Genomic DNA, 22,842 nt, shown 5'->3' with positions numbered 1-22,842 from the left:
GCTGCTATTAATTGATGTGTGTTGCTACTAGGTTTTTTTGCCTAAACTGAAGATGTCAGGGTTTGACTGTATTAGTACTTAAGGTTTGCTTATGGCTAGAAGTTCTAGGGTTGCTTGATAGTTTGTTGAGTTGTTATCCAAAGAATACATTATTGAGGGCATTTTTGTTTCTACTAGGGTTTATCAGTTTCATATATCGCTGAGCAATGTTGATATGATGCTAGGGTTTGGCAGTATTGATGTATTGGGAAGAGATTGGGCGTGTATTTCTAAGAGGTTTTTGTATTGACAACAACATTGTGATTGTGTTATGACAATTGGATAGAAGCAGAGGCAATGCTGGAGTGTATTGGCAGCATTGGTGGTTGAGTAGCATAGCTAGTGTAATCTATCATATTCTTTTATCCTCTATCTTCAAGGTGGTAGCGTGGTGCAAAGCGGAGATTGGAGTCTCCTTTAGGTTGGAGCCTAAGAACACTTCAGGCTAGCTGGGTGGTGCTAGGGCAGGTTGGAACCTGTGCAGAGTGTTGGAGCATCCTTTTAGTCGACGCTGATAAAAATAGGGCATTGGAGTGTCCTTCCAATTAGCATTGATAAATCAGGGTGTTGGATTGTCCTTCCAATTGGAGCTGGTGAATTAAGGTGTTGGAACATCCTTTCAGTTGGAGCTGATAAATCAAAGGATTGGAGCCTCCTTCTAGTTGTAGCTAGAGAATCTTGGAAGTTGGAGCTTCCTATTGATGTAATCTTTAAAGACCTATATTAAGAATCGTTTGGTGGTTTTTCTCCCATCAGGGTTTCCATCTAAAATCTCGTGTACTGTCTTTGATGTTGTGCATTGTTGAATGGTGTTGTGATGTTGATTTCTGTTTGATTTGATGCCTATGTTATTTTTAATGTTCTGAAGATTAAAATTAACTAAAATAAGTGAAATACTAATTCACCCCCCTCTCAGTATTTCCAACAAAAAGCTTGAGCAATTATAAACTTTGGGGATAACTATATTTGTTGGTGTATTTTGAGTAAATCCATTTTTTTCTGTCACGCTTTTAAACGTATATGGTGGGCTCCAGTATTGCAGCAATAATGCTGCAACTCCTAGGACTCCCTTCTTTACTCTTATCAACCCAGTGGTTCGTAACAAACTTGGAAGCGACGGCGCTGTATGCACAAGTACTAGCTCTTGCCGCAGCTGTCACTTGGTCAGCTGGCACAAGTCTGCTAAGGGCTCAAGCCAACTTCTATGAGCTCTTAGAAGAAGCTTTGTACCTGATGGATGGAAGCTAACTCAAAGGAAGCTGATCTACTTGCAGAAAGAAACTGAAGGTCAAAGAGTAACATAAACCCTATCAAACCCTAATTCTACCAGCTAGTCCTACTGATGCAAAGGAGAGGATGCAAACTATTGAAAAAGATGCCATTACTTCTACAAAGGTAAAAAGCACATGCCTATGCTATCTCTATCTAAAGAACACATCTTTTTGTATTTTTGATTACGTTATCAAAATTATCATACATGTGCTTTTAACTGGCTTTTCACTGTGCAGGGGTGGATCAAGGAGGAGAAATGCTTGGAAAAGGTTGGGAAGGTTCAGAGAGGATCTAAGGAGTCCCTAACACCCTTCCAGAGAGTTTCACCAAGTTTGGCTATCCAGCAACCTCACTTGTGAGCTTCTATAGGAAGTCTGCAGGGGTTCTACAGGATGTTTCAGGGATTTCTACAGGATGTTCAGAAATTTCTACAGGATGTTCTAACATTGGATTCTGGAAGATGGGTGAGTGAAAGAGGATGCATGAATGGATAGGGAGGTAGGGTAGGGGTCTGAGATGATCCAGTGACTGATGGATGAAGTGATGAGAGGATGTGGAAAGCTAACTTGTCTTAAGGAAGGCTAAGGCAATGGAAGAACAAGAAGGTAGGGTTACGTGGACAGAAGAGTAGCTGTGAGACGAAGAAGCTAACTAGGAGATGGAGCAGCTGGCCTGGACGAAGCTTAGGTGGATGAGAAAAAGATGGATATGCCCTGCACGGTGTGCACTTAACTGAATCAACCAAATCCTGCATACAATCGAAATCTTAGCTAATCTATCCAAACTGTCAACGAAACAAATGAACAACAGCTTTATTTTCAAAGAGAACCATGTACAGCACTTAATCAAAGGAACATCTAAAAAGGTTTGAACGCATGACTAACTTCTACAAATGAAAAACATTTCACCAACGATTGCATGGTCAAGCAAACTAGTGTTTTTGTTGAGCAACACTGGTTCTACAATTCCAGCCCCTGATCCAATAAGGGAGAGGTGAAACTGAGAGTGCAGGCAACCCTTTTCTGGAGCTTTATCAATCTTTATCTTATCAATCTATTCTACACATCTGAAGTAATTCTATTCCTCAACAATGACCTACTTAACCAACACAACTAAATCTAGCTCAACAAACTTCGTTTCAAATGCATAAAAATAAAATCACAGTGCTGAAAGGAAAGGTAACAATACAAAGAAGGAGGCCCTAGGCTCTCAAGTTGGGCCCAACCCCGAGAGCTATGGCTCCTAAACAAAACTCAGAGCTGATATCAAATCTGACTGCATCCCATTATCAAAAAATAATCATAAGTCAAGAGTTATGCCAACAATGGCTACAAAAGAACAAAACAGAGCTAGCAGCACGTAGTGCAGAATATGCAAGAGTTTTCCCAAAAGTCATTTTCGAACGCTGAAGCCTTAACATTTATACACTACGAGGCCCTAGCTGGCCTCCTAAATCTATGGGACTTGGCTGCCCAAACTGTGAGTGAACAGCTCCTTCCAAGAAATCTGCTTGGCTGCCTTCTAGATCCGGTTTTGGTGGCCTTTGGAGCTCGGAGTTGGGGGTGAAGATCCCGAGGGAGGCTATTTAATGCCATAGACAACCCCCCTACGAATCCTCAACCCAAGCTTGGCTGTCTCATAGCCCATGTCTGCTCGGTTTTGCTTCAACATGTGTCAAAAAATCCTGAAATGAGCACGTGTTAGCCACCTAGGAATAGTGACTACCCTTATTCGTACAAATGACATAAACATACTAAAAAATAATGCATAAGTTATGAAAAATGAAGGATTGAACAAGGGTAGTTAGGCCAAATGAGCCCAAAATGTTACCAAATTTGGGGCTCATCAGTATATATGCCTCAATTAGAAATTTGAGTATCTAGCATTGTCATAAAAACCATGAGTGCAGGAGTACATCAAGAGTGACGGGATGCAAAGGTCACAAAGATGAACATAAATCAGGATTTTCCAAAGAAACAGAAGGCATACAAGAATACAAGATAAATAAAATGTTTATGAGAATAGACCTTAAATAAGATAATCACAAAGGAATATTTCACTTATGGGTTTAAATATATAGAGTTTTGGAGGTGCTTAAAAAGTTCCCATAACATATGTGTTACATATTTGTAAGTGTCCTGTGCAAGTAACTAACATGGTGTCAGCCATGGGCATTCATTTTCTTTCTAGAATGTCTTGTTCTTGCCCCTGCTAAATTTTAAAGAAAGATGGAAAAGGAAGAAATATAGATAACAAAATTTCGATATGCTAGAACAAAAATATAACAGACTTTTAAATGGCTAAATATACCTTGATCAGCAACCAACCAGCGACATGAATTGTCTGCAAAAAGAGCAATTTTTTGATCTGGAAGTATTCCAACAGTGCGTAACCCTTCCACAAAATCCAAAATTTTCTGTTCAAGCTGAAATTTTGACAGTACCATTTCCATTAGGAATGATCCAGATGGTAAAGTTTCTAAGCAAAACGATTATCCTCCAACAATGAGATAGTGTTCTTTTGGATAGTGTAAAGTTTGGAAATTGCAACAGTTGAGTGGAATATTTAAATGTTCATGCATTATGGAAACCTCAACAGAGTCGTTTGTCTTGAGTTCACTTCTCAGGCATGTAACTGGTAAACACACATTCTAATTGTATAATCCTTCGTGCCTAAAAGTAGGACTTTATAAATAATTGGAATCGAGGAAACCCTCACTGCAAGCAAAGTGAGATGAAATCCTCATCGTTGTTCTTTTTATTACTAGTTCGAGACTAATTCCCGTGTAACAAAAATCATGAGGTTTGCAGCTTCAAATTCTCTTTGTTTCTAGTATTTAAGAACCATAAGATAGACTTGTAGACATATTTCTGTCATGAAATTCTTTCTGAAACAGAATACGATAAAGTGCCAAAAAGTGATCAGATTTTCTTATTTTAACTTGCAGTGAGAAGAACTTAAGAAACTAGAAATGAGATGGGCTATAATCATGAAATTCCTTTGAAAATAATGCAGGCAATCATTATGTCTTGCACTTTCACGTTCGTTACAAAGAGCATTTTAGCATTTTAGAAGAACTCTAGTAAATAGTACCTGTTTGTAAGTCATCTGGGTAGGTGGATCATGATGAGGGTCCACCAAGGCAGTTCGATCTCCAAATTGCTCTGCTGCTGTCTTCCAAATGTCTGGGACAGCCTTCCATTCAGTTGAAATATGGGTACCATTTTGCTCTAAAAATGTGTTCTCAAGCAATGGTGCACATTTTCTAAATCTGATGACCCTCTGTCCTGGCTTTAGCAGATTAATAATGACCATCATCTTTCTTGGACAGGCATTGAGAATATGAACTAGATATCATTCAAATAAAACATTAACCAAAAATTTCCACGAGAAATAATGTTTCCCTTGAAAAAGATAATGCATATTGTATTTACACAAAATTTAAAACATAAACCACAAACATTGGTTTTGAAAGGAGATATATCAAGGAAGTGATTAAGGACCAGATCTTGATCAGTTTTGCAATCAAGCTAACAATCGATATGCTGGTATAACCTTCCGTTTAACTTCTTTCTACCAAACGTAGCATTTTAATTGTTCATTAAAGAAACTGTATTGTAAACATTGGAATCCTGTCTCTTGTAAACTTTGTCACTCAAAACAGAGAGCAGACCTGGAAGAAAGAATGAAATTATACTAATAAGTTTCCACAAATAACCAAATATGATTAATGGGACCTGAAAGAATATCAGGAAAACTATAACACAAAACTGGTTAAGGAATCTTCCTTCTCATTAACAAAAAAATGAAAGGAAAGGAAAAGATAATTCAACAGACAACGATGCAACAATATGCCAAAGCACACCTAGACAACGTTGAGAGGAATATGAGCCATAAATCTGTGATAGGAAAGATAACTTTTCTTCCCTGTTCACAACCACAAAATCCCTCACGATTTGCCTAAGGATATCATAGTGTGAAAAATCTGTGGGAATGGGAATTTGTTTTGCAGTCATAGAGATCTCTACCTGTCACTTCCTGCAATGCAAGAGAATAGGTACTTTTCCTAACAATTGATGTCAGCATTCGTCCTCCAAAAGTAGTTAAAGAAATGAGACTTGTTACCGCACACATTAGCAGCCTTGCAAAGGTCCGACAAGATGCTAGAACGGCACTGCTGCCTCAAAATCTAGCAGGCCTTATGAAAGGCTTCACGAAGCAAAGGCCAGACCTTGTTGCAAAAATGAGGGAGATGCCACTGTAATCTAAACAATATTCCTCTTGCTCTTTAATGAAATTGCACCACAACGGAGCCTTCACGGTGATCACCTAAAGGATATTCCAGGTTATATGGCTCAAGGTGATGTAAATGTAGACTAGATAAAGATACTCCTCAATGGACAAGACGTGATTCTTTTTATACAAGAGCAGTGTATAATATGACAAGCCCTAAAAGAGGCACATGTGACCTAGGGCTTCAAGAAATAGATCAACAAAGGAACATCTAGGCCTACAAACACCCAAGAAAGGGTTTGCAATTGATATGATCAACAAAGGAGAAAGCAAACCATCAAATTAAGCCTTAAGTTGAAACCCTAGCTAGGGTTAGGAACTTTCTAGAGCACAAATTACTTGGGGAGAATGATGTCGGCCCTTCTAAGTTCTATGTAGTGTCCCAAATCAACAATTTTTGGAACAAGCTCTTCACATAAAATATGTCATACATTTAATAGAAGATTGCCATGTAAAAATAAGCAAATAAAACACTGCAATCTCATAACGCAATGAACAGGAAATTCTGATCTTTATTATATTAGAAAAACTGGGGTTTACATGCAAATACAACCCATATCGCTCAAATAAATGGCCTCAGACAGATCTACAATAATGTCGCAATCGGCCTCCAAAACAAACTAAAAAACCAATACACTGCAACCTGTGAACCCTGAATGGATTCACCAAGGGATGAGATGGGTGCTCGCCCACTCTCACTGAATCACCAAAGGGTTTCCGTCTTAGGGCTACTATTGGAGTAGAGAACCGGGTTCTCAACCTCACATATAAGAAACAATATCAAAACCAAGTTGTCCTCCAATGGTCTCCTCCTCTTCTTTTATAGATTTGATGGACTCCTCTAGAACCTTCTATTTTATTATTATTTTAATCATGGAGCACTTTTCCCTCTTTTATTTCAATTAAAATATTCTTTTAATGCGGGAAAAGGGTAAATTGGCCACCATGTCTCCTCAGGCCACTAAAACTCATATCTAACCATCCCATCTTGTAGATCTTCCCGTTCTAGTTCCAACGAGCTGTTACACTAGTGACTAAGGTGTTCCACCAATTAATCTCCTCGGAATGCCACCTCGAGCATAATTAATTAAGTTATGCCCAATAATAATGTTGATTTCTGAAAGTTGTCGGAATGCGACGGAACAAAAGGCAAACTGTGCAGATGATGGAATATGCCAAGCGAATGCCATCAAATCCCATAAAAACTCCGCAAAACTCCATCGGAAACCCTGATGACATAAACCTGCTCCACTGACCTGGCCATCTCCTGCCCTGGAAATCCACCCTGGCTGCACTATGAAGAAGGATAAAAATGGGGACATGACATTCTAGGGCAAATTTAACTAGGTAAAATGCTAGATTTTGAGTGAAAAGGTTCGACAAGGTAAAATACAAGTCTCTTAAGCTCCAATGTCCATCCAAAAAGGCCCTAATTGAAATTAGCCCTACAAAATAGCCGTAGCAGCTTGCCTTGAAGAACTTAGAAAAATAAAAGGAAGAAAAGTATTGAAGTTTTTGTAGTGTTTGACCAACATAAGGATTCCAAGTGCCTATTAGGCTATTCCTACTTGGGTGATGGAATTTTTAGGGCTAAATTTAAGCAAAATTGAATTAATGCTTGGAGTAAGGGGGAAAACCCTAGCCCAAAGGGTTAGCTCAATTGGTTGAGTCCCAAGATTTTCCATAAATTTAACATGCAACAATCAACCAAAATTTTCTTTAAATAATATGCATTAAACATGGAACAAGAAGAACCCTAGCATTAATTAATCACATGAAAAACAATAAAATATGCAATTAAACTTACAATTCTTCCATGAAATAGCCTTCTTTCAATCCCAAAAAGGCATCTCCAAGACAAAATCAACCTCCAATAGCAATAGCTACAATAAGATCACATCTCTGCAAGTAGCGAGTTACACATGGCTAAGTCGAGCGAGTTACACATGACTAAGTCAAGCTCTCTAAAGGAGGCCGAAATTCGTGAGTGATGATGAAAAGATACAAATGAGTGATCCTCTATTTATATGAGGTCAATCACTCTCAATAATTAGCCTAAAAGCCATATGACAAGTTTAATTTTGAGTGTACATGAAGAAAATGGGTTACAAACCAACCCAATTGCTCAACACAATAAAATAAACCACTAAAAGCCCACAACTATGGGTCAAAGCTCCTCTCTAGTATGACGCCATGCCCTTTTAGGGAAGATAAAACTCCAAAAACACATGAAATGGGCAATTATGTGTTAAATTTCCAATACTAGCCCATATTTATTTATACCTCAACAATTTATTCCCATAAAATTATAAATATTTTGAATTGCTATGAAAATAAAATCATTGGCATTTAACTTCTCAAATAAAATATTTGCAGCGAAAAAAATAAAATCAAAGAGATCAGTCACATCACAACAATAAGTATAACAATTTTCCTTCATTAAAATCCTCGGGAAAATCTAGGCCTAGATCCACAAGGGAAAAATACACGGAAAAAATGCATTGTTGGAACATGTGACTTGGCCCCCACTAAAAACTCAACCCAAGGAATTTGGCCCACCAAAAAACTGACCTGCTAGAGAATTTAGCCCTGGAGAAATTCGGCCTTCACCACCAACAAATCGACCCTCTCCTTTCCTCCTCGTACAACCCCTTTGCACTCGAGAAAATCAGCCCACTGGATAAATCATCCTCTCTCCACAACTTGGCCTCATCTGCGCTTTGTTGAATGGTGTTGTCATTGATGCCAACGTCAGTATTCATCTAGTTTGCATTGATTGGAAGCTCCAAATGACAAGAATCCCTGGGAACCCCTAGACGCCCTACACTTGTTGAAGATTTTGAGGATGAAGATCGGTGAATTTGCTTATGTAACCATCTTCATTTGATTCTCCTGATTGTGCCAATTCCAATAGTAGGTGGCACATCACGTGGGTCCTCTCAATTGAGGAGATATGGCTTCTCGAAGTTGAAACCCCATTTTTTGGTCAAGAAAACCCAAAGGAGATGCTACAAGCAATTTTATATTATACAAGGAAATTAAAATTAAAAAGGCCTATCCTAGTCAAATTCAAAGGGAGATGTTATCAAGGATATATTATCAAATTTAAATTAAAGTCGGTCCTAAAGGTTGTTCATGTTGGGAATTTTGGCTCCAAAATGAAATTTTAAAATTCAAAATTTGAATTTCAAATCTAAAGTCAGCTTCCCTACTTTTGGGATGAGGTCGGCCCCCTTATTTGTGACCATTCAATCACTATAAAAGTAGGCTCAGATCCTCCACAAAAGATATGAATTCAATGCCTAATATTTTGTGATTTCATCCAAGCTCTATGGCCTAGTATAGTCAAGCAAATCTGAAGATTGGAGGTCGAAATTCCGAGTTAGTTTTGAAAAAATTTCATTGGTTTTTGTCTAAATCAGCTCAGGCTCCTTGAGGCTATTCGCCCCTATTTTTCTGAGATCCTGTGTAAAGAATTTTCGTTGTGACATGGCAATTTTCTGAGATCTGAAACCATGGCATTTTCAGCCCTCCAAGGGCTCACGCCTGAGGCTAATTCTTGGATCTATCTGCGGTCTGATTTATACAAAGGGCATAAAAAAATTGCAGAACATTTTCCGAGGTTATTCGTGGAAGACTAAAGCCCTTTTGCGGACTGTTCTAGGGCAAAATTGCAAGACTAATCACACATCAGTTGGGGTGTATTCTCTGGTGTACTTAGCAGAAATTTTGACCCCTGCAACTTGCACAAACCTTAGAAAACTCGCACGTGTAAGAGAGAAGATGCCCCAAAGCTTCAATTTTTGTCCTTCCTTTGATTTGACCTTCTTGTCCTTGACCTCGCACTTCTTTTTCTCTTCCTGCACTGCAAATCGAACTTGTTGATGGACTGATGCCAAATAGGTCGAGTTCTCCTTCTCTTTATACTGCTTCCACAAGGTCGAATAGCCCCAAACTGGGTCAACTCATCAAGGCAATGCCAACTTTGTGAGAAGGTGAAATATGATTGAGTTGACTCAAAGTATTTTTTCTTTACATGATACAAAAGCCGAAGAAGGGTCGAACAAATATGACAATGACTCTAATGACTCGGGAGAAACCCTAGAAGACTACAATGGAGGCTTTGACCTAATAAATAAATAAAATGAGAATGAAACCCATGCTTCACTATAACTTTCTTTTTGTTCTTTTTCAATTTTACAATAAATACATAATGATAAAATACAATAGTAATTATGAATACCGACCATAGTTACATTTTAAACACTCCCTCTTAACTAGGGAGGTATTCATAATTGTACAAACAGGTACAAGGATGAACTCAAATTGACACGTTCACATAAGAGTATCAGCATACGCAATGCTAGGGATACCAAACTGCCAAGGTATCCAACACATCAAAGATCTAAGTTGCAAGACACTATTTCAAGGGTCCATCAACTCAAGGATCCAAGTGTCATTTTCAAGACACTAATACAAGGATCTAAGACACTAATAGGGACTAAGGTGTCATCAAGGCAACTTGCCACTATAGGTACCATCAAGCTACAGCCCTGGTATCAATCCAACAAGATATAGATACCATCTAGGCCTTCATGCCAAGACACCAACCCTCAAGGATCCAGGTATCATCAAGGTCAAACACTAAAATGGAGCTCCACAAGACCAAGATACCCTCCCACACCGGGATCTAGACATCATCAAGGCCAAACTATAACTGAGATATCAACACTAACCAGGCCAAGATGTCCTCCCATTTACCATCATACGGCCAATTGTATCGTACTCATCTCTCCCTCTCAACCAAATCAAAGATATCCACCAATCTAAGCATGCTTCTAAAATATGCAAACTTCTTGTTGGGGAGATATTTCGTCAACATATCAGCTACTTCTTCCTCTGTCGAAACATACTGCAGCTTCACAACCCCATCTTGTACTAAACTCCTAATATAGTGGTACTTATTATGGATATACTTAGTTCTGGAATGGAACACGGGGTCTTCAGACATTTTGATGTTGCTTTGTTTATCACAATTTATAACTGTGGGATCCAAGGGCCCTCCAAAGAAATCTTATAGAAGCTTCATTAGCCAAACCGCTTCTTTTCCAACTTCACAAGCAGCAACATATTCAGCCTTTGCACTACTCAAAGCAACCAAATCTTGTTTACAACTTATCCAAGAAATCATCGCGGATCCCAGACTAAAACAACCACTAGTAGTGCTTCTCCATCATACTTTAGACAATGATGAATAGTCCCACACAAATCCCTCAAGATATGCTTGGCAGCTATCCAATGATCATGAGACGTGGTTCCAACTAAAATTGACTTAGAACATTCATTGTGTAACATATATCGGGTCTAGTATTCACCAAATACATCAATGAGCCAACCAATTAACGATAACATGTGAGATCAACGAGGCTAGAGTTTGAACTTATCAATTTCTTTAAGTTGATGATCATTGGAGTTGTCATAGGCTTGGAATCCATCATATCGAACTTTTGTGGAATCTTGAAGATATACTTTCCTTGACCAAGATATATTTCTCCAGGTTTCTGCCAAACTTTCAAGCCCAAATAGTACTGCATAAGTCCTAGATCTTTTATTTCAAATTTTGCTGCCAACATCTTCTTACATTCTTGAATTCTATGCTCCACACTTATAAGAAGTAAATCATCCACATATAATAGAATAATGATTGGTTCATTCTTTACTACTTTGATGTAGAGGTTTGGGTCTGCAGAGCTTTTGACAAATCCAATCCTTAAAAGATAGGCATCCATTCTAGCATACCAAGCTCTAGGTGCTTGTTTCAAGCCATATAGAGCTTTCTTCAACCTGCAGACGTGAGATTCCTTGCTATGTATCTCAAAACCTTCTAGTTGTTCAATGTACACTTCTTCATCTATGGTTCCATTCAAGAAAGTTGTTTTGACATCCATCTAGTGGATGTTCCATCCCATAGTAGCTGCTAAAGAAATCAAGGATCTAATGGTAGTGTACCTGGTTGTAGGAGCAAATGTTTCTTCATAGTCTACACCTTCCTTTTGAGAGAAACCCCTTGCTACAAATCTTGCTTTGTATTTATCTATGCTCCCATCAACAACATGTTTGATTTTGTAGATCCATTTAGAGGTGACAACAGATTTGTCACTAGGTCTAGAAACACTTTCCTAAACCCCATTTTTCATGATTGATTGATATTCTTCTTGCATTGCTTTCTTCCATTCATCATGATGAGCGGCTTGTTCAAATGTGGTTGGTTCCACTTCAATTAGTTTCGACATATAAGCTGTATATCCAGAGTATCTCTTTGTTTTCTTACTTTGTCTAAAAGTATCTTTTGTTGCTCCATGTCCTTCGACATCTTCAAGTGTAGCTTTTAACCAATTTGGCCTCTTCTTTACTTCGGGAATGATTGTAGGTTGAATGGGTTCACTTGGTCCTTCTTCTTCTTGATTTGTAGGTACTTTGTCATGTTGCTCTTCTTCTTCAAAGAATGGTATATCTTCTTCATCGAATTCAACGGGAATATCTTTGGACTTTTTGTATGCAAAGCTTTCATCAAATATGACATCTCTACTAACTTCAATTTGACAATCTTCCTTTATATAGATTCTATGCCTTTGATGAAAGACTATAACCGACAAAGGTACCCTTCATACTAGTAGAATCTAGCTTCTTTCTTTTATCCTTAGGAATATGAATGTAGGCAGGGCATCCAAAAATACGAAAATGATCTACATATGGTTTCTTCCCTAAGAATGCTTCTTCCGGTGTCATATTTTTAAGAATTCTATGAGGACTTCTATTTTGTATGTATATTGTTGTCATAGTTGATTCTCCCCATAAGAATTTTGGAAGGTCTTGGTCATATATCATGGTTCTTATGCCTTCTTAATGGTCCTATTCTTTCTCTCTGCTACTCAATTTTGTTGAGGATTATAGGGAACTATGAGCTCCCTCTTTATACCTGCTTCCTTGCAAAAGGCTATGAGTTCTTTAGATGTATACTCACCACCATTGCTGGATCTAAGGGTTTTTATCTTCCTTTCTGTCAAGATCTCCACTTTTGATTTGAATTCTTTGAACTTTCCAAAAACTTCATCCTTAGATTTGAGAAGATAAATCCAAGTTTTTCTAGAGTGATCATCAATGAAGGTCACATAATATAGATGGCCTCCAAGAGATTTATCTACCATTGGTCCACACACATCGGAATGAATGAGGTCTAATACTTCTTTAGACCTTGTGTCATTGCTTGCAAATGGTTTCTTTGTATTCTTTCCCAAAGCACATCCCTTACATACTCCTTCATGGTCCTCCTTTAAGTTGAGGATGTCTTTCACCATTTGACTTAGGGAGGGCAATATTTTATAATGAAGGTATCCATATCTTATATGCCAAAGCTCAGAGGGACTAATATCCATATGAACAAGAGCTTGAGGAGGAGGTATTAGAAGTCTATACAACCTCCCCTCACGAATCCCAATAACCCTATATTTTTCAATATTAGAGTCCCTTCCCCAAACAAGAACTTTTCCATCTATAAAGGCAATCCTATCTCCTTTATCTTCTAGACAAGAAATAGAAAGTAAATTCTTTTTCAAACCTAGGACATAGAGAATGTTGTTAAGATGAAGCTTTCCACCATCTTCTAGGTTTAATGAAGTAGATCCAAAACCTTTGACTACATAGCTATTGTTGTCTCCAAGCTCCACTGAATGAGATGATGATCCTTTTGATAAGGTTTGAAGTTGTCCACTTTCTCTTGTCATGTGTCTTGAGGCTCCATTATCAATGATCCAAGCATTGTCATCATCAAATGTACCTGTAAGTGCAACTATGAATCCTCCAATTTTGACTCTCCTAGATAGATTGTAGATGATCTTGACACCAAAGCTTCTTGCAACTTTCAAGAGATCTTTAAGGGTCTTTGAGTTCCATCTTCAAATAGTTTGCCATAGATGAGAGAGATCTTCCTTCCAAGGGTGCTTTCCTTCCTTCAAATGGTAGCCAACAAAGTGATCTTCCTTCTTAGCTCTAATACCATGTTGAGAAATCAATGCATATAGTTATCAGGGTTATGATTCCTCTTTTCTTGATAATTATTTGTGATTTGTGTTGGCTTCTTTTCTTCTTTAATATGTTGTCTTTCATCAAGCAATTACTAAATCAAAAATGCATGAAGATCACAAGAACAAGAGACACAAGATGTAGGCACTCAGCCAAGGGAAAACCTAGTCAAACTCTTCTTCTATAATCGAACCAAGTCAAAGTGAGACAATCCAAGACCTTTTGACGAAGACAAAGACCTCCTCCAATCACCAAGTCATCCCTCCTTCCAAGTAGACAAACACTGTCAAATTCAACAAGAGTTACTTCCTTCAAAATTGCTTCAATCTGGAATTTCAGCCCCCCTGCAGCTCAGAATTTCAAACATGCAGTTACTACAGAAATTTTGGCCCCTGCAATTTGCCCAGAAACCCTAGAAAACTCGCACTGTGAGAGAGAAGATGTCCCAATGCTTTGATTTTTGTCCTTCCTTTGATTTAACCTTTTTGTCCTTGACTTTGCACTTCTTTTCTCTTCCTGCACTGCAGATCGAACTTGTTAATGGATTGATGCCAAATAAGTCGAGTTCTCCTTCTATTTATACTGCTTCCACAAGGTCGAATAGCCCTAAGCTGGGCCGACTTCATCAAGGCAGGGCCGACTTGGTGAGGAGGTGAAATGCGATTGATTTGACTCAAAGTAATTTTTCTTTACATGATACAAAAGCCCAAGAAGGGTCTAATAAATATGACAATGACTCTAATGACTCCAGAGAAACCCTAGAAGCCTACAATGGAGGATTTTACCTAATAAATAAATAAATGAGCATGAAACCCATGCTTCAAAATAATTTTATTTTTCTTCTTTTTCAATTTTACAATAAATACATAATGATAAAGTACAATAGTATCGACCATAGTTACATTTTCAACACCCAAAACATGTCAAAATAATTTGAAATGTCGATGATTGGTGAGTTGTCTTACTTTCTTGGACTTCAAGTAACTCAAACCAAAGCAAGTATACTCATATCACAAGAAAAATATCTTAGAGATATGCTTAAGCAATTTGGGATGGAAGAATGTGCTATTGTGAGCACACCTATGATTATAGGTTGCAAACTAAGTAAGGATGACGAATCTCCTATGGTGGATGCTACTCTTTACAGATCAATGATTGGAGGACTTTTATATCTAACAGCTTCACGACTAGACATCATGCAGGCAGTAGGAATGGTGGCAAGATTCCAATCAACCCCTAAGGAATCTCATATGCTAGTTGTAAAGAGAATACTCAGATACCTGAAAGGCACTCTTGATTTTGGACTATGGTACCCTAAGAGCACAAATCTTACCTTGACAACATATATTGATGCAGATTGGGCAGGAAGCATTGATGATCGAAAGAGTACCAATGGGAATGCATTCTTCTTGGGAGATTGTCTTATGTCTTGGATTAGCAAGAAACAATCATCTATATCCCTCTCCACAGTTGAAGCTGAATATATAGCAACAGCAGATTATTGTACACAAATCCTATGGATGAAGGAAGCTTTGAAGGATGTCAACATAGAAACAAATCAACCTATCACTGTCTACTATGACAACACCAGTGCAATCAACCTCTCAAAGAATCTAGTCATGCATTTGAAGACAAAACATATCCCAATCAAGTATCACTTCCTCCAAGAATAGGTTGCAGAGCAGAACATCAAAATGGAGTATGTCAACACTAAGGAACAAATTGCAGATATCTTCACAAAACCCCTACCTCGAGAAGCATTTGAACATCTTTGTCAAAAGATGGGGGTCATCTCTCTTGCATCCCATTAGAGCATCCCTTTGCTATTGATGTCAAAGGGGGAGAATATGAAAAGGGGAGTAGCACGGTGACAAGGGGAGCAGCACGATTATAGGGGGGGTAACATGAATACAATGACAAAGGGAGCAACATGTGAGTAGGTTGTTGCCATCAATAACAAAGGGGGAGATTGTTGGTCAAATATTTGTTTAATGTCGAAGGAGACACCAGCTCAAGGAAATAATTATTTAGGCTTGTTGAGGACTCCAAGCCCTTTCCAATGAGCTATAGCATGCCTCCTCACTCCTTTCAATGAGGAGAAATGATTTTTTAATGGGGAAAAATCAATGTTTGACCTCCTCTACAGGTCGGCCTACATGAGCATAAGTCAGCCCCTCTCCCAAAATATGTGTCTATTCAAAATAGGGTTGAACAAGTATAAATAGAAGTTGTGACTCTTCATTCCAACCATCTAACTCGGCCAAAGCAAGGAAGACAAGCATTCGATCTGAAGTGAAGAGAAGAAGTTCATAACTCATGAACTTGGTGGCAAGCTAAAAGAAGAATTTGTTTTTGGGTTTCTTGGATCTGATTTTTCTTGGAAATTTTGGTTACTCTTTTTTGAATATTCCTTGTCATGGATTCGTTGAATTTTTAGCCTCCTTTTGGATCAGAAGTTCGGCCTTTTTAGCAGACATCTTGGAGCAGATTCTCGGCCTCTCTTGGAGTAGATATATCTGAGCAAAGAGCAGACATTCAGCCTTCTGTTTCACCCCCTCTGTGGCTCGTGTCTGTGACCAAACTATGGTTCGACCTGTGCTCAAACTTCAGCCATTTCTGTGGCTCAATTCTGTGACAATTAGCTCTTAACACAGCTCGACCAGCCTCAGAATTGTGTAGCAGATCTTGACCTTATTAGGAGCAGACCTCTGGTTTATTAGGAGCAGACCATGATTTGGAAAGGAGTGGGGTTTGGGCTTGTTGGATCAATAGACCTACTTGGCAAACCTTGAACTCATCTTGGAGTAGTTTTTCAGCCCACCTTCAATGGCAGACCTCTGGGTTCATTAGAGGAGACTTGAACTTGAGAAGGAGCAGGGTATTTGGGCTTATTGGATCACTCATGTTGAGCAGACCTACTTGGTCTTCGAGCAGACTCCTATCTCGCCTCTTGTGGAGCTGACCAGTGACATCCTTGGAATAGTTTTTGAGAGTATAATGAAGATTCTTTAGAGCAGAGATTTGAAGACCTTGAAGCTATTATTGGAGTAGCCTCATTGAAGAACTTTTGTGTTGACTTGAAGACTATGTTGGAGCAAATTTATTGTGGAGAACCGAGCAGCTTCATTGAAGACTTGTTGAGCTAATATAGAGCAGGTATCTTTGTCTACACTTGGAGCACTATTGGAGGCAACCTTGAAAGCATTATTGGAGTCAATCTTGAAGCAATTTGGAGGACTATTGAAGGGTATCTTGGAAGCACTATTGAAGGCATTTGAAGACCTTGTTGGAGAAGTATTGGAACCTGTTGAAGTGAGTCTTGAATCTATTGTTTTTCTAGCAAGTTTTTGGAGCTTGGATTGATTAAGAGGATTGGAGTCCTCAAGTTGACCAAGTTGGATCTTGGATTGTTAAGAGGATTGGAGTCCTCAAATTGACTAAGTTGGAGCTTAGATTTGCATAGAGGATTAGAGTCCTCACTCAAGGTTGGAGCCTTGAAAAGTAAAAGAATTCGTTGTAAAAGAGGATTGGAGTCCTCACTATTTTTTTATCAATAAAATTATTTATGTTCTATCTCTTGTGTTCTGGTTTATTTTGTGATAAAAATCTTAACTAGCATAAAATAACAATTGAAAGAAACATTGATTCACCCGCCCTCTCAGTATTTCCAACAACAAAATGTCTCCCTTGTTGAGAGGGAGTGTTGATGTCTTTGCAGGGTCAGGCAAACCATCCCCTTAGAAGCCAGACAAACCTGGTTGGGTCATTCTGATTTGACTAGGGAAGATAGATACATTCACCTGAGTAGCCATGAAGGACTTTGGCTAGGTCATGTTGATTTGACCAGGGGTGAATGGCCCAGGGCAATTGCAGGATTGGACAAATCTTCTCCTAAGAAGCTAAAAGGACTTGGTTAGGTCATGCTGATTTGACCAAAGGATATAGATGTAATTCAACTGAGAAGCCATAAAGGGCTTTGGTTGGGCCAATTCGCCAAGGGTGAATGGTCCAAGGGCATATCTTCTCCTGAGAAGCCATAAGGAACCTTAGTTGGGTCATGCTGATTTGACCAGAGGAGATTGATACATTTACCTGAGGAGCCATAATGGATTTTGGTCGAGCCATGCTAATTTGGCCAGGGGTAAATGGCCCAAGGTACTCACATTGCCTACTCTAGGATGGAGTGATCTATAGACATGGATGTGACTATAGATGTGCATGTGAGGAGTCACATTGCCTACTCCAGGACAGAGCATATCTTCTCCTGAGAAGCTTAGTTGGGTCATGCTGATTTCACCAAAGGAGATTGATACATTTACCTGAGGAGCCATAATGGACTTTGGCTGAGCCATGCTAATTTGGCCAGGGGTAAATGGCCCAAGATACTCACATTGCCTACTCTAGGATGGAGTGATCTATAGACATGCATGTGACTATAGGCGTGCATGTGAGGAGTCACATTGCCTGCTCCAGGACGGAGTGAGTTTTAAACATGCATCAACATAGCAAGCTCATAAATTTTTCTTATGAAGGAGAAATTTTAGCTAAGGGGAAATTTGTTGCAGCGAAGGAGAATATCTCCCTCGCTAAGAGGAAGTGTTGATTTTTAGGTAGCATCGGGAGGTATTCCCGCATGCCAAGAGGTCACCTAAGTCGGCCTAGAAGAATTGTGAAAATTAAAATTAAAATTTTATTTTTTGGGCATCATGTAGGTTCAAAAAGGGCAAAGTCAACCCCACCATGAAAGGGTGTGTCTCTTCGTCAAAATTCAACCCATTCAACATGCATATATACATGATGTAACGCTTCATTTTGATCATTCATCATCACATCGTCTCTCGTCTAGAGTAGTAGCACGTGTGACAAAAGGAGGTCGAATTGACTTGACTTTGACAAAGTTGAAGGAGGGCAGGTTGACCACATTTGACCGAACGACAGAAGCCGAGATTGACCACAGCTGACCAAACTGCAAGAGCCGAGTTTGACCACATTTGACCAAGTTGCAGGAGCCGCAGTCAACCACAGTTTACCGCAAGAGCCACAGAGCCAAATTTAACTGTAGCGCTGACCACAGGTCTGAGTTTGACCAGGCTGGTTTGACCACAGATTTTGGGCACTTTGACCAGCGTTGACTTATGGTTATTTTTGGCAGTTTGACCAGCCTTGACCTGATGGAGTTTGACCATATTTGTCTAGTACTTTGACTTGGGTATTGGCACAGATTTCTAGACAAAATATTGATTTGTAAACCTTGCTAAAGAATAATTTCTCCTAGAAGAAAAGTTGTTTGATTTTCTCCCAAGTTTGAGTTTCCCAAGGGTAAATTTGTTGTCTCTATTGTGCATGGCTGTCTTTCTCTGATCTGTACTGTTTCCGCTGCATTTACTGTTGAGATTTTCCGAAGTGTAATTGCTAAATGATATCAGTGAGAATACTGTGTGCGGAAATCATTAGGAAGTAACTATCTAGCAGAAAATTGTATTCTACTGTGCATCTTGTAGAAAATTCATCATATTCTTGATAGAGGGCGACTTAATAGAGGAGTATCTAGCACAGGCAAGCATACTTGCCTATGTGAAGTAAAGCACGTGGTTTAAAGGGAGAGTTAATACACCATTCATTAACTTTGACCCAGAGTTTGAGCATCTTTTCTCTCCCACTTCTAGGATGCACCTTCTCTCTCTCTCTCTTCTCATTTTATATAAGGAATAGTTGGGGACCATTATTTGTGAGATTGGAATGTTTTTCACAGGTTTCAGGGGCTCTTTGCAACCACATTCTTCCATCCTTTCCAGACTTCACAACACATCCATTACTACACGCCATAGATTGACAGGGAAGCCCCTAGCTTATTGTATCTATGATTGATTTCTGAACTCTATGATAATATATCAGAGTTCTTCTATGTATTCAGCTCTTGCTCCCTGAACTTTCAATGTTGTTTTATGTGTGCAATCATGCAGTAGAGCTTGTGTTGTTACTTTCATGCATTTGTTTCAAATTTCTATTTCACTCAAGCCACATGTTCTTCTTCTTTCTTTCTCATGCTCACTAATGAAATTTAATTAAAGAAACTAATCCTGACGACGGATCCTGTTATGGATCCAAACGTAGACCTGAAATACTAAACACCATGGATAATCCGATCAATCAGCCACTGGGGAACCGAATTTCTGGCATGAAGTGGCCAATTGAATTGACCATCTGAATTTTTTTATAAAATTTGTAAAAGGGTGTAGATTTTTTAGGACAAACTTAATAAATCTAAAAACAAAATTCTGCTTTTGAAAAACATACAATAAACAAAACTGTATTTTTTAAAGTGATAATGATATATTCACACTTTTCAGTATTCATACGTATTTTGGCAGCTTAATTTTAAGTTAAAAAAAAAAAGGGGTTAAGTTACTATGAAAGAAATATGTTCCTAACTTGAACCCAGATATTTGGTTTTCAAAATATGAAAATACCAAGTTGTGCCTGCAAGTTACTGAAATTTTAAATTCCAAACAAAAACAAGAAACCTAACACTATTCATAAACTCAGATAACAAAATTATGTTATTTCACCTCAATCGTGCATAAAATCCGAGATTTTTGACTCTTAAGAAACAGGTTCCTTCCATTTCTCCGCAGTAAAAACCTAGCCCACCCTTGTCCATTCCATCCCGCAAAAGGCTTAAGCATTCTTTCATTTTTATCACCGCTGAACCCTCTAGTAGAACTCGGGAAGCCGTGGCCTCGCACTTGGACTTGAAATAAACCGGGCATCATAAAAAGTTTTAACTGCGGACGAACGATAATAAAAATAAGATCTAGATCGACCTCTCGACTACAAAGATTACGCTCAGGGATAAGGAAGCTCCCCTGCAAAAAACGTAAAATTACAAAGATTACGCTCAGAGATAAGGAAGCTCCCCTCCAAAAAAAACATAAAATTGAGCAGTTTTTAGAAGAAGTCTGAATAGATGCCTAAAATGCGAATGAGAGTCTCCCTGTGGATGTAATTCATAAGATTTCTAAGCCAATGCTAATCAATGAATGAGTATATATGTCTTGTAATACATTTTAATGAGGAATGGCTGACAATTTGAATTGAAATGACTCTGAACTAAAAAAATGTAGAGTTCAGACTACCCGAAATAATGTTTGATTTCAGAGGATTTGCGTATTTGATTTCAGAGGATTTTCATATCTCTTTACTCCGTATATCATATAAGGATAGAATGACGATTTGCGTATCTCTTTGCACTGTATATCATATATGTAAGGATAAAATGACGCTGACGGCACAAGAAGGCTGCTATTAGCGCTCTTGTTTTGCAAACCTTGTTCTCACTTATCGCGTGGCTTTATGGCGTTATGTCTCATTTCTGCCGAGATTGACCATAATGAGCATCCCGACAACCATTGCTGTGAAATTCTCTTTCATGTCGTGCTGCGTGGGTATTGGCATCGTCCCTCGAGAACTTACCTGGAAACTCTCTTCCCTTTTATCTTACCTTCCTTGTGGGTCCACGGTACCATAAACGCTCGTTCGGCCTTATTTTACTGTACAGTAAGAAGAAATGGTTTAACCTTTCATTTTTTATTTTTTCAAGTTTACATCATAAAGTCTTGCATGGCCTATCGAGGCCATAATTTCTCATGGAGGGCTAAATTCTCGCTTGAATTTGGTGAGAAAAAATCAAAAAAAATAATTTGAGAGTGTTTAAATTGTTTCACACAATCAAAAACTTCCTAAAATTTGATAATTTGTAAAAATATAGTTGAATTTCCATGAGATTTTTATGAAATCCTAAGAGATGCTACTTAAATCTAACATGAACAATAGAGCCATTGCTTGCAAAAAAAACGCTCCATGAACTGAAGAGCCTGAGCAGTAGTCGTAGATGTAATGCAATGTGAACAGCCCTGTCAATCTGAAGCAGGTTGGGTAGATTAAGGTAGTCGCAGATGTAATGCAATGTGAAAGTTTAAAGAAATAAGGTGTAAAAACCTTACAAAAATATAATTTAATAAACAAAATAGTAACTTTGCCATGAGCGTAATTTTAGAATCTACTTAATGAAGTATATAATCAGATCCATGTGCAAGCTCTCCGCAAACATACTAAACAAATCTAAAATGTTTTTTTCCTGACCAATAGTAATTATTTTTTATTTTTTGTTTAAACAAAACTGAATATGTGTTTGCATTAAAAATTAATGGTCAAACCATCCCAAAAAAAATTAATACAAATTAATACAAATAACTTATTAGTGTATATATTACCTAATAAACCGAGGAAACCAAAGTACAACTTTGGAAAGCATTACATATATCTAGATTTATAAAAGCCTCTAAACTTAACATACGTGAACACCATGATGTCATAGATCATTTATTCTACAAGCTCAAAGAACAAGGTGAAAGCCATGATGTCATAGATTATTTATGGCAGAAGCTCAAAGAACAAGGAGAAGGTTATTCTTGTTTGAGAATAAAGTATATTTAAATGAGGAAAATAAATTGTTGTTTAAACAAATGTTATAGAGTAGTTTAGTCTATCATTTAAGTTAAATTATGATAAGACAAAATTTGTATAAAAAATTATAATTTATATTAGTTAATGTTAGTCAAATTAATAGTGGTTAATTAGCAAATGGAATCTTACAATTTTATTTGGGGGAATTAATAAATTGAGATGTGAAGTGGATAAATTAATTGTTTACTCAAGCATATGGACTTGCAAAATAGTAAGTCTACACATCTAGAATTTTGCTTTTACATAAATATCAAGGAAAACATAAATAATGGTGATAAGTAACTCCTCGTAAATATATTTATTTACATCTTATTCATATCCATTTTATATGCAAAAATTTGCTCAAATTATGGTGGGAAGTAATTGATGGTAAATATCTTATTTACTTCCTTCAAAGCTTAAGAATAAAAAATCACTACACAAATATCTAAAAATAATGCATGAATATTGTAACCATATTCATAAATTATGGCATAAAATATGTGAAAGAGTTGTCCTCGTGGCATTATCTTATGCAAAGGTTGCAATAAGACCTTCATGTTATAGTCCAATCAAATGTTTAAAATTTACTTATTTTAACAAGTGCTACATAGTAGTTTGTTCCTGCCCCTTTGTAAAAAAAAATAGTAA

General features: G+C 37.9%; 1 protein-coding gene across 3 annotated transcripts; it reads right to left on the bottom strand.

Annotated features, from left to right (window-relative positions):
• Positions 1-2,805: 2,805 nt before the first annotated feature.
• Positions 2,806-21,135, bottom strand: LOC149263501 (putative acyl-activating enzyme 16, chloroplastic). 3 transcript variants are annotated; one of them, XM_089387980.1, is made up of 5 exons: positions 21,014-21,135; positions 20,256-20,552; positions 4,405-4,602; positions 3,622-3,736; positions 2,806-2,995 (listed from the first exon to the last, which is right to left on the bottom strand). In XM_089387980.1, exons 2-5 carry the CDS (start codon positions 20,457-20,459, stop codon positions 2,976-2,978), a joined length of 537 nt encoding a protein of 178 aa, XP_089244106.1. In that variant the 5' UTR covers positions 20,460-20,552; positions 21,014-21,135; the 3' UTR covers positions 2,806-2,975. The 3 variants fall into 3 exon arrangements, with proteins under 3 accessions (XP_089244106.1, XP_089244104.1, XP_089244101.1); XM_089387978.1 differs by lacking the exon at positions 21,014-21,135 and adding an exon at positions 20,751-21,007; XM_089387975.1 differs by lacking the exon at positions 21,014-21,135 and adding an exon at positions 20,823-21,007 and having other exon boundaries at positions 2,817-2,995.
• Positions 21,136-22,842: the final 1,707 nt, after the last annotated feature.

Source organism: Pinus tabuliformis, chromosome 6 (genome assembly GCF_031772625.1).
Source record: "Pinus tabuliformis cultivar Carrire ecotype Pingquan chromosome 6, CPIR1, whole genome shotgun sequence".
NCBI lineage: Eukaryota > Viridiplantae > Streptophyta > Pinopsida > Pinales > Pinaceae > Pinus > Pinus tabuliformis.
The sequence above is the reverse complement of the archived record's forward strand: the minus strand, read 5'-3'. Positions and strand labels throughout refer to the sequence as shown.

Excerpts from the sequence above, each read along its gene's own strand:
- LOC149263501 (XM_089387980.1), bottom strand. The coding sequence starts at position 20,459 with ATGATGCCCGGTTTATTTCAAGTCCAAGTGCGAGGCCACGGCTTCCCG. Across the intron at positions 4,603-20,255 it reads GGATTTTATGCACGATTGAG|CCAGGACAGAGGGTCATCAG; the intron begins GTGAAATAACAT and ends AATCTGCTAAAG. Across the intron at positions 3,737-4,404 it reads CCCAGATGACTTACAAACAG|CTTGAACAGAAAATTTTGGA; the intron begins GTACTATTTACT and ends TCAAAATTTCAG.